At 40.2% G+C, this 12,178-nt stretch overlaps 2 protein-coding genes across 6 annotated transcripts in view; one reads left to right on the forward strand and one right to left on the reverse strand.

Annotated features, from left to right (window-relative positions):
* The window catches only part of LOC129700913 (fizzy-related protein homolog), a 78,052-nt gene extending 70,969 nt beyond the window's left edge, over positions 1-7,083 (forward strand). For 4 of the 5 annotated variants that reach the window (XM_055641724.1, XM_055641721.1, XM_055641722.1 and 1 more), the window contains one exon: positions 6,665-7,083. In XM_055641724.1, coding sequence (XP_055497699.1) covers positions 6,665-6,780 — 116 coding nt within the window. In that variant the 3' untranslated portion in view covers positions 6,781-7,083. The remainder of the gene's footprint in view (positions 1-6,664) is intronic. The other variant, XM_055641725.1, reaches the window with a different exon arrangement.
* Positions 7,084-7,939: 856 nt separating this feature from the next.
* The window catches only part of ipo13b (importin 13b), a 100,408-nt gene continuing 96,169 nt past the window's right edge, over positions 7,940-12,178 (reverse strand). Inside the window, exon 20 of the mRNA XM_055641720.1 lies at positions 7,940-9,114. Coding sequence (XP_055497695.1) covers positions 9,018-9,114 — 97 coding nt within the window. The 3' untranslated portion in view covers positions 7,940-9,017. The remainder of the gene's footprint in view (positions 9,115-12,178) is intronic.

Consider the following 12,178-nt stretch of genomic DNA (forward strand, 5'->3'; position numbering starts at 1 on the left):
TGTGAATATGGAGAATCAGTATTTTGTATAAATCACCAAAGATCGAATTGAATGTGTTTAGTGTTTAATTACAGGCCTTAACATCCAATGCTCAGTATCTTTCTTCCAGGTTAAATGTAATACAATACATTCCTAATATTGGAAATTAATTTTATACATTACTAAGACATTTTATGTTGCCTCTCATTACATTCAGATGGAAAGGCTGTAAGACAAGCAAAATTATTTCAAAATAGGGAAAAACGGAGGACGTGAGGGGTTGTTCTATTGTGTACAATGCCTGCGACTTCTCCAAGAAAAATACTTGCTTCCATAGACTATATGTAAAGCTGGCACAATACCCATTTAAAGCCATAATTTCTAGCCTCATGAATTCATCACTCCCTTTGTGGATCTGTTTCCATGTACAAATCTCCTAAAAATATGGCTAATTGCTTAATAGCAACAGCTCCAAATCCTTTGGCACTTCACTGTGCACAAATTTTAGAAAATGCAGAAAACTGCCCCCCACTCCCAGACCGGCTGAGTATTAACATGTTAACAATTGTACTATCTAAATAACAAGATGGTAAGTCCAGGTGCACAAAATGGTGGATATGAGGGTAGGGTGGGGTGGTTGGAGTAGGGGAGGACCAGCTGCATGCTGGGAATCAGAAGACAGACAACTGAAATATCAAAGCATCAATAATAAAGCATCAACCTATTTTCAATAGGTTTGCATTTCAAATGGCAGATTAAATATAGCAAATGTCTAACATATGTTAATTAAAATGGGACAGTTCTGTAAAACGATTGGATGGGTTTCAGCCGAGTCAGTTTATGTAATAGGTGACGTTTCGGGTCAAAATCTTTCATTTGGAGAATAGCATGCAATTCTGGTTGCCATATGATAAGAAGGAATGTGAAGGTCTTGGAGAGGGTACAGAAGTGATTTGCTGAAATGTTGCGTTGATTGCAGTGCATTAGTTATTAGGAAATATTGGACAAAATTGGAAGCAAGGAACTACAAAGTGCTGGAGTAACTCAACGCGCCAGGCAGCATCTCTGGGGAGCATGGATAGGTGATGTTTTGAGTTCTCCAAGTTGTCCAGAGATGCTGTCTGACCAGCAGAGATACTCCAGCACTTTGTGTCTTTTGTTTGGACAAATTTGAATTGTTCTTCAGTTTAGAGATACAGCACAGAAACAGGCCGCTCGAGTCCGCGCCGACCAGCGATCCCTGCACATTAACACTATCCTACACACACCAGGGGTAATTTACATTTATACCAAGCCAATTAACCTACAAACCTGTACGTCTTTGGAGTGTGGGAGGAAACCAAAGATCTCGGCAAAAACCCACGCATGTCACTGAGAGAACATACAAACTCCGTACAGACAGCACCCATAGTCGGGATCAAACCCGGGTCTCTGGCGCTGTGAGCTCTGTAAAGGGCCTGTCCCACTTGGGCATCATTTGCATGTCATTTACGTGACATCATTTACGCGTCGCGGCGCTCGCATGGTGTGCATTACACGTGCATGGTGCGTGGTGACATAGACAGTGACGCGTGGTCGCGCGCGGTGCCCCAGGATTTTGGGATGTACAAAATCTTCACGCGCCATCTGCGTGACGTGCAAATGACGCCCAAGTGGGACAGGCCCTTAAGGCAGCAACTCTACCGCTGCGCCACCGTGCCGCCCACAAGTTCTATGAGATGCCAGAGGCTGAAGGGTAACCTGTCAGAAAAATATAACATTTTGAGGGGCATAGATCAGAATCAGAATAGTACTTTATTTGCCAAGTATGTTTTGCAACATACGAGGAATTTCATTTGCCAAGTCAGCCACACAAATAAAAAGCAACTGATCCCCAAAACACATTTTAACATGAACATCCAGCACAGTGACTCCTACACATTCCTCACTGTGATGGAAGGTAAAATAAAATTCAAGTCTCTTCCCTTTGTTCTTCCGCGGTCGGGGGCCTCGAGCCCTACGTTGACGGGACGATCTTGACTCCTGTAGCTGGCGGCGTTTTGGCCCCTCATGTCGAGGCGAGCAGCTCCTGAATCGGGGGGTTCTCAGCTCCCATGCGCTGGAAGATCGAACTGGGGCAGTTGTACAGGGTCTCCCGGTGAGACCACACCTGCGAGTATTGCGTACAGTTTTGGTCTCAGCAAATCTGAGGAAGGACATTGTGATTGTCATAGAGGGCAAGTGAATCAGAGAAAAAGTTTCACCAGACCCTGATTCCTGGGACAAACAGAGACATTCAAACTTTTAACAAACACCAAAAATGAAAAAGAACAGACTGGCGGAGCTGCCATACGACTTGGTGGTAATACTCAAGGTGAACAATTTTTTCCCCATGAAGATTGAAATGCTAGGGATCTTATGGTAAATATGAAAAGTTACAAAATTCTTAAGGGGGAATGACAGGCTAGAGTAACTCAGCAGGAGATTGTTCCCGAGAGAAGGAAGGGAACGTTTTGGGTCAGTTTGGGACAAGGGTCATTTATTTATTTGCTTAAGGAGATTTGTAAAGAAAAAAATCACATGTGGTTAAATCCTTTAAAACCAAGAAAGGCCATTTTTAACAACTTTTTTACCATGTAGGAATTACAGCAGAGTGGTGAAGTTCTGGAACTCTCTGCCACAGAGGGTAGTTGAGGCCAGTTCATTGGCTATATTTAAGAGGGATTTAGATGTGGCCCTTGTGGCTAAGGGTATAAGCGGGTATGGAGAGAGAGGAGGTTCCGGATTCTGAGTTGGATGATCAGCCATGATCATATTGAATGGCGGTGCAGGCTCGAAGGGCCGAATGGCCTATGCTACGACCTGTACCTAATTTCTATATCTATGTTTCTATCCCCACCACTGTGTTTCACAGATGAGGTGGTATGCTTTGGATCTTGGGCAGTTCCTTCTCTCCTCCATTCTTTGCTCTTGCCATCATTCTGATATAAGTTAACCTTCGTCTCATCTATCCACAAGACCGTTTTCCAGAACCGTGGTTGCTCTTTTAAGTACTCTTGGCAAACTGTAACCCAACCATATTTTGCGGCTAACCAGTGGTTTGCATCTTGTAGTGTAGCCTCTGTATTTCTGTTCATGAAGTCTTCTGCGGACAGCGGTCATTGACAAATTCACACCTGACTCCTGAAGAGTGTTTCTGATCTGTCGGACAGGCGTTTGGGTTTTTTTCTTTAATATAGAGATAATTCTTCTGTCATCAGCTGTCATCAGCAAGCAGATGGGGGTTGCCCTATGATCTCTCAACGTCAACTTCACGCCCATGAAATCTCATGGCGACCTGTCAACCCTGGATCAAAAGACCACCTACGAATGGTAGCACTAAAAGAAGCAAGTCATGTACTTCGGGTGAGGGAAGTTCAACACTAGTGACGGCATGTATCTTGGTGGCATTTCGGCTGACTGAGTTAGCCAAAGCCTAAAGGATATACAGTAGTTCCCAAACAGAGTCTACAGCAAGTATGAACTAACAGGAATTAAACTACTTGACCACATCCTTGCCAATCTACCTAAAGAAGATGCAACTATCAATGACGGCACTGGTAGAGGAGATAACTGTTCAGTCCTTGTGGAAACAAACTCCTGTCTTTCAACTCGGGCCACCCTCCATCACAAGCAATTCACTACTTGGATTAGCTTCTAAACTGTTAAATTTAGAAAGTATTTCATGGATTCAGACGCAGGTATTCCTAATCTAGAGGAACTAGCCAGGTTCATTCTGACAGTGACTTGTCTTCTCTGAGCCTCCAGCTTGCAGTCATCTTCATGGCAACAATTGGTCCCAAGTCATCATTGTTTTTGTCTCCAATGTTCTTTTGTGTGTGTTTTCCCCCCCCCCCCCCCCCCCCCCCCCCCCAATCTCTTTGAATGTGCACTGTGCTTCTGTAATTGCCTGTGCACATGCAACATCTTATCTACATATGCCATGTATTGTCTACCTTTCCAACTGATCAATATCATTTTGTGACTATCCTATTAACACCATTATTTTTATGTCATTTGCAAACTCACCAATCATGCTACATTCATATTCAAATCCTCATCCCAGTACCAATCCCTGGTGGTACACCACAGGTCACAGGCTTCCAATCAAAATAATCCTCTGCCTTCACCCTCTGCTTCTATTATCAAACTATCTTTGTATCAAATTTGCCATCTTGCCTTGAATCTCATATGATCTAAATTCTGGACCATTGTCCAACATGGGACCTGCCAGTGGCCTTCCTGCAGTACCTCCACAAACAGCGGAGAATGGTTGAAGTGAGCACTCCCTACACAATTCACTGAAGTTACTGATCAATCATAGCAATTCCCAAACCACTTTACTACTAAATTCAAGGCGATTTGATGCATGAAAGTACCATTTGGGAATATCATTGTTCCAGTAATAATACTCACCTCAAAGAATTCTGGGATTAAATTCACCAAAATAAATTGGGCAGATCAATGTGGCAATTCACCATCACCTTCCCAATGACGTTTAGGGATGGGAATTTTTATGCTGGTTTTATTAGCAAAGACAGATTTTGAATATAGAAAAAATATATATTTTTAAAATCATCTCAAACATGTTCTCATATTTGCAACATTTTTATGTTCCACTCCAGTATTCACTCCACTTCAAGCTTTCCTGGTCCGTCAATCCTACCACATTGACGACCCTTGCACTTTTTTAGCTGCACTTCTCTGTAGCTGGACACTATATTCTGCATTCTGCTTTATTTTTCTTTACCTGATCTACTTGAGTTTGGCTTGATTGTATTCATGTATCGATTGATTTGCTTGGATTGCACATAAAGCATGTTTTTACTATATCTCTGTAAGCAACAATAATAAACCAATACCAATATGTACAGTCTATCACAACTTATACTGAAGTATATTTTTTCACACTTGTGATAATTCATATTATTTTGGGATTAATATGTGCCTAGATAGAGGGTAATCACTTTTGTAGTATACAGTTAATTAAAAATACAGTAATATTAAATTAGTTCAGATATTCTCTAAAAACAAAATACTAAAAATAATAAACCAGTCTATAAATTCATTTGCAAACCACTCTTATTCAGTTTCATGCAATTGAAAATTGACTTTTCATCAGAGAGGAATTGAATAATAACCTGGTATAATTTGTTTCATATCACTTAGGGGAATTAGTAAGAATACATTCTCGGGCTGGTCGCATTTGCAAATCTAACAGTCATCACCTGTGCAAAGCTTCTTTTGGTACCTTCCAGCAAATTAGTCTACATTGTTTTGTGAGCAGGGCTTTGAATGACGGCGTTTTATTCACTGTTCTGAGATGGAGACGCTAAAATGTTCTATTACTTATCTATGCTTAATTCCCATTGCCTCACCTACATTGCCTCTCAACGTCCCAACTAGCCCAAGTCTTAACTCTCTAATTGCCCAACTACTCCACCCCACATGCCTTTGAAGCCCCAATGTTCATTGCACCTAAAAGGCAATGGTCAGTCAAATCTCACACCCTGCCCACCCCATCTGCTAGATTGTACAATGATCATTTAATACATTTTCTATTGACACATCAATTTCTAGGTGCACATCTTTTATTTTAATCCCTCGAACCAATGCATAAATATTCTGCTACTCTGTACCTGTTCCTCACCAGCAATTTCCTGGACATCCACCAATGATGTCCTCTTCATTTTCATCTCCTTGCTTTGAAACGTGGAAGACAGAGACGAGTTGGATTCACCGCCAAGTCTGGGACGAGACACAAACTACTGTGTGGAAATGTCACAAACAGTCCTTCAGATGTGCACTGGCTATGCCAGCAGTAAGAAAACTCCGTTCATTTGAACATGGTAGTCAACCTTAAATTAAAACATCAATAAAATAAGCCACATTGTTTTTTTAATTAATTTCATAGTTCAATGTGTTTAAGATAATTAAATTATTTTATTTGTCTACTTGAATTGGCTTTAAATGTCTGATTTTCCGAGCCATTTGAAACCTGTCGAAAAGGCCGTCAGGATTTTCTGAGGCAGGGCTTCAGGGCACACTGTCTTGTGGCCAGCCCCACCTCATAGGATGACTACTGCTTCCAAACTGAGGGGTTAATTGAAACCATCGAGCTGCAAACAACAAGTGTATTGCAGAACACATATGGTGGTCACATACAGGGGACAAACATGATCCTCCCAAAAAAACCCCAGAGCAAGCTAAGCTAAGAGACAAGGGTGATGAGGCAGACAGATCTGTGATGGCAACATAGAGACACAAATAATCCCGAAGAACACATACTTCTGCACAGAGATCTTAATTGCAAAGTGAACATATTTTTGCCTACATGTCAGCAAACAAAAATGTGGAGATTCTATGAACAGTTAATTGGGATTCTTAGCCATGTGACAGCACCCCCTCCCTTGGATGCCGCTCTGATCCCTATCACTGGCTGACAGGCCAGGAGAGGCCATTCCCCATCATCATTGGTAACAGATGGGTCCAATTAACTGATATTGGTTTGGTTGCCTGAACCTCTTCAGCCTACTCCCTGTAAAACCCAGGCATTCTAGCCAGAGGGGAGATGAGAGAAGGAGAGAGAAGGGAAGGAAAAAGGAAGAGAGAGAGGAAGGGAGGGAATGTGGGGCACCTTCCTGCTAGCTGTGTTTACCTGTTGCAGGTTCGAGGAAGACTGAGCCACTGGGACACACCGGAGCCCACCAGCGCCAACGTGTGATCAAGACTGGGCTGCCAAGAAGCCCCTCTATTGAAGTTGAGTGGCCAGGGCAAGCCTGAGATGCCAGTGCCTCTTCCTGCCCACAGACAACAAGGGATTGCTCTCGCACACAGGATAACCGAGAGACCACCAGCGCCACCTCTTCAAGCCCAAAGCTGAGCCACCAGGATAAACCTGAGACCGCCTCTCAAGGCAAGGGTGAACTGTATGGAAAACCCTCAGATCACCATGCCTCCTTCTTCGAAGTCTAGGATTGAGCTGCTGGGATAAGCTCCAGTTCGCCAGCGCCACCACACATGCGTCCTGACAATAAGGGACAGTGCACCCATGTGGTGGTCCTGGACATTCTTACCTCTGTAAATAAAATATATATACGAGTTCACCCTATTGCGAGTGTCAGTGTGGTCATTGCCAAATGCGGTGTCATCCCCGATGCCACAGCATCCAAAAGGTCCTAGGCCATATTTACTGTGCAGATTTGAACCATGTAGCAGGGGTGAAAGGACTATTCCAATCTGCACTAGCAATCAGTCCATCACAGATTAACGTGACAGGTTTCTGAAGTGAAATCTAAAGTGTCTAGCTCAAATAAATACTCCAATATACTGATTGTACTCAGAGATGCAGAGCATATTGCGAAAATAATCATAAATTATCAGATTAACACATCATTAATATTTAGGAGTCCTATTAAAATTGTTATATTTCTCATCTCGTCATTTAGTCCATGTGAAAGAAAAATATTCCATGGAGTTACCTAAAAATACCAGGGATTGGTGCATTTGATTTGGTCAATATTTATTCCTTAACTAACACAATCAAAAGGATCCAAATGGGTAATTTTCCATTCCCATTCTAGTAATTCGCAAAGTAAATTTCAATGCCACCCAAACCACTCACCAAACCATTGTTCGTTGTTAAATGTTTTGGACTATTCTGATCTCATGCAAGACATTCTACTAATGCAAGTTCTTTCATAATGATACTTAAAGATTTTTTATAAACAAACATTGATCCAATTGAACTTTAAGTCAGAGCATCTCAACTCAGAATTGATACTTTATTGCAGACTATGGTATCTGCATATAGTTATATATTATACAATATTCTCTTTACAATTCAAATGGTGAAAATGTTATGGATCAGATGTATATTTCAGTCTTTGCTCATGAACCACAATAGATATTTAAAAAGATTTGGGGAGGAAAAAAAGTCACATTTATAAGTGAAGCTTTATTTCACAATAGAAAACGAATTGGCTGCAGTGTCATTTCTCAAGATTTTACAAGTGGGCTTTCTATATTAGTTCTAGACTAGAATATATACCATATTTATGGAATTCCCAGAAAATCTAGAACAAGTAAATAAGTTACAAGAACACAAGTACAACTTGGAGTTACATTAAGTGATATCTTTGTTGACAAAATGCAGCACAGAGCATGTATATTACAAAAAGTTTAAAAGATGCAAAATGAAATAGGGCTGTAACAAAGCTTTCAGAGCTTGCTGCTTTTTGTCAGTTCATTGCTTTAATTATCCCTAGTGTGTGATTAGTCAGGTCCTTTACCTAGGCCGAGTCATTCGTTTTCTGTGGTCAGAATGGATGACTGAAGGCTCTAGTAAATTTCTCTTTTTCTTTTTAAAATTAACAAAGCTTTGAAACTCAAACAGCCATTGTTACAGTAACAAACAATATTTTAAGTTCTCAGACTGTTGCAACATCCTCAACTTTTACATTACAACAGGAATCCACATCATCACATCTGTAATTAAATTAAAATGAAAAAATAAACGAAAATTCTAAATTTGTTTAAAATGGTTTCAGACATTGTAGCAGCATCACCAGTAATATTCCACAGTTGAATCATCTGGGATTAACTCCCTCAACAAGATATTGTTATGTTTACAAAGTGCCAAAAATCACAGGACTCCAGCAGCAAGTTACATTGCTTCCATAAAGCTTTAATTACGACACAAAACATGTACACAAATTACTTACAAGTCAGGAGGGGCAGGCAACTTATGCCGTAAATTCCCTGATACATTTCCTTCTATTAAATGACCCAATCCTATGACAGGAAGTCATTTAAAAAAAACAAAGCCTCATAGTATGGCAACACATGAGAGCACGTATTCTTTTATCTTCTCAAATATGTGCAGACACAAGCCCATTTGATACTTTAAAAAAATGTCTTTCACACAAATGTATTTTTACAGAAGAAAATGGTGCAAACATGTGTTGAAGATGCAGGAAGCATGCTAATAAGGAGTGACACTTCAACATAAATAATCCGTTTCAGTAGTCAGCTGCATACTCTGTACCATGAAGACCCCTGCACAGTAATGTAAATTCCTTAACAATGTCCTTTACTCTTCTCTTATTTATTCGATCTCTGTAAAATAATGAAAGTGAAATGTTACATTTTATAAATTTATCTAAAAAACACAAAAAACAATCTATAATATCTATGTCTGAAGAAGGGTTTCGGCCCGAAACGTTGCCTATTTCCTTCGCTCCATAGATGCTGCTGCACCCGCTGAGTTTCTCCAGCTTTTTTGTGTACCATCCATAATATATTAATCTGTTCATGGCTGTACAGAATTACTGTCCAGCTTTAACTTCCCATCTCATGACTGTGGCACACATTACCCCAGTGAAAATTGGAATGAAGTCCTGTTTAAAATCAAAGGCTGGTAACATTAGTTTTAAGGCTGATATTATTACCTTATCGAATACATTCATTATAACACCACAGCTTTGTTATTACCTTTCATAATTGCCTTTGGTTTGCTGAAGGATCACTTTCAGTAAAATTACATAAACTCCACAAAGTAGTTATAACATATTGAAGGAAAACATCCAAAACAAGTAAATCGCTATGTTAGATTAAAATTAATGTTTGAAAGAGATAATAAATAATAGCAGTACACCTTTGAAGGCTACTTTGATCCCGTTTTTGCAACACTTTAGAAATTCTATGGTATAGCGAATTGTTGATTTGTGTTACACAAAAGTTAGAAAATCCATCGTGAAGGTCAATCCAAGACTCACAAAACCTGTATTTTCCTTCCAGATCATCAAAGCATAGAAGCCAATGTACGAACACTGTGGTATTTAATGGTATGTTGAAAATAATTTTCTTAGTCCAGAAGTTCCAGTCCACATTCGACAAATCATTCACTTACACTGTTCTTAAAGTGTCACTATCAAATATGCCCTTCCTACATTATGAAGGGACCGTTTCTTTCAGAACACTGATCCACTGATCCATCTCCATCAAATCTCACACCACATCCCACTGGGCATTCTTCTGCAATTTTCTTCTTCTTTTCCACACTCTGCAGTTGCTCTTTACAGATGCACGGACAATTTATTTCTACAGCATTCACAGCATTCTACAGCATAACATTTGCTGCTCACAATGCAGCTGGTTCTAATGGCGACGCAACACAATTTGGATGATTACTGCACAAAGCAACAAAGCACCTCATTTCATTCTGTACCATTAAACCTTCATGCTAATTCTCTCTTCCAATTCATGCATTATTCTGTCCTTTTAATCTCTTTTTCAAATTAAACGGAACCCAAGCCCAGCGAATAGCAAATGAAAAGCAAAAAACATCTCTAGGTGCTGGATACCTGATATAAAAACAGGATGCTGGAAATCTTCAGTGGGGCAGGTAGTTAAACAGTTAACACTTCAGATTGATGGACTTGCATCATATTTCTTACATCCATGTATTCAAAGGAGAACATACAAACTCCACATTGACAGCAGTCAAGATCATATGCGTTCAGATCACAGGAGATGTCCAGCAGCAACATTCAATGCTGTGCCCTTCAGTGTATGAAATTAACCAATCTTGATAAAAGGCCAATTATCCAAAACATCAACTTTGTCTCCTTCCTGCACAGATTTTGCTTGACTTGCTGAGTATTTCCAGCATTCTGTTTGTATCTCAGAAAACATAGAACATCATCTTCCAAAAGCAACACTTTGTTCAATTATTTCAGACAATTCAATTTCTGTTTTCATGTCAGATTTACAGCATCCACAAAATTTTCCTTTGGTGCTATTGAATTTGCTTATTTAGCCCTGTTGAGAAGGTTGGTACCTGCTGGGAAGGCAGAAGTGTCTGTCCTTCTCTACTGCTATATTAAATCTTTGCTTATCTACAAGGAACATCACAGTAAATCTGTTATTTTCATAGGAGTTGCATATTCCTGTACATTATCATTTTTTTTGTTAATTTTGTATACAATGTTTTATTTAGAGGACCAATAGAAACATTTTTAAAGCACGGAAATAGGCTCTTCAGCCCAACTTGTCCAGGCCAATCTAGTGTGATTTTCCAGCATTTATTTAGAGATCCTTCTAAACCAGGGGTCGGCAACCTTTTTTTGCATAGGGCCAAGTACCCATGTTTGTGAGCGGATGGCGGGCCACATCTATCGCCAATAAATGGAGGTAATAATAATAATAATACAGACTACCTAAACTAGTAATTAGTAATAATACGTAAATTAGTAATAATACATACTAATAATACATAGTTTTCACATGTTTTTCTATTAGTTTTCTGCCGTTCCCAGGTCGCCTGCGAGCCCCGGGACTAGCTGCAGTTCCCAGGTCGCCTGCGAGCCCCGGGACTGGCTGTAGCGCCCAGGTCGTGAAAACTAATTTAAAAAGAAATACGCCTGCGGGCCGGATGATTTTGGGTTACGGGCCGGATTGCCGACCCCTGTTCTAAACCATTTCCATCCATGTACCTGTGCAATTAGCTTTTACATTTTGTTATTATAACTGCCCCTAAACCTCTGGTTCTTGATTCCCTTATCTTGGGGGAAAAGCATTCACCCTATCAATTATACATCACTATAAGATCACTTCTCAGCCTCCTGTGTTCCAAGGAATAAAGTCTTAGTCTGCTGAACCTCTCCCAATAGCTCAGGACCTCAAATCCTGGAAACATCCTTTAAAATCTTCTCTGGATTCTTTCCAGCTTAATGGCATCTTTCCTATGGCAGGGTGACAAACGGAACAAAATACTCCAAGTGTGGCTTCATCAATATCTTACACAACTGTAATATTATGTTGCATTCTTTATACTAAATTTCCTGATTGATGAAGGCCAGTGTACCAACAGCCTTCTTCAACACCCTAATACCTGTGACACCACTTAAGGAATTGTGTACTTGCACACCTAGACACCTGTGCGTTACAACACTCCCCAGGGGCCTGCTGCTCACTGTGAAGGTCCAGCCCTGATTTGACTTCCCAAAACACAATAACTCACACTTTTCTGAATTAAATGCATTTGAAGTCAGTCAGCCCATTTGCCCAGATAATCCGAGATTCCACTGTAATTCTTAATAACCATTCTCACTATTTACAATTCCACCTATTTTAGAGATCTGAAAACCTACTAACCATGCCTTTTATATTCTCATCCAAA

Source organism: Leucoraja erinacea, chromosome 10, assembly GCF_028641065.1.
Source record: "Leucoraja erinacea ecotype New England chromosome 10, Leri_hhj_1, whole genome shotgun sequence".
NCBI classification, from domain to species: Eukaryota; Metazoa; Chordata; class Chondrichthyes; order Rajiformes; family Rajidae; genus Leucoraja; species Leucoraja erinaceus.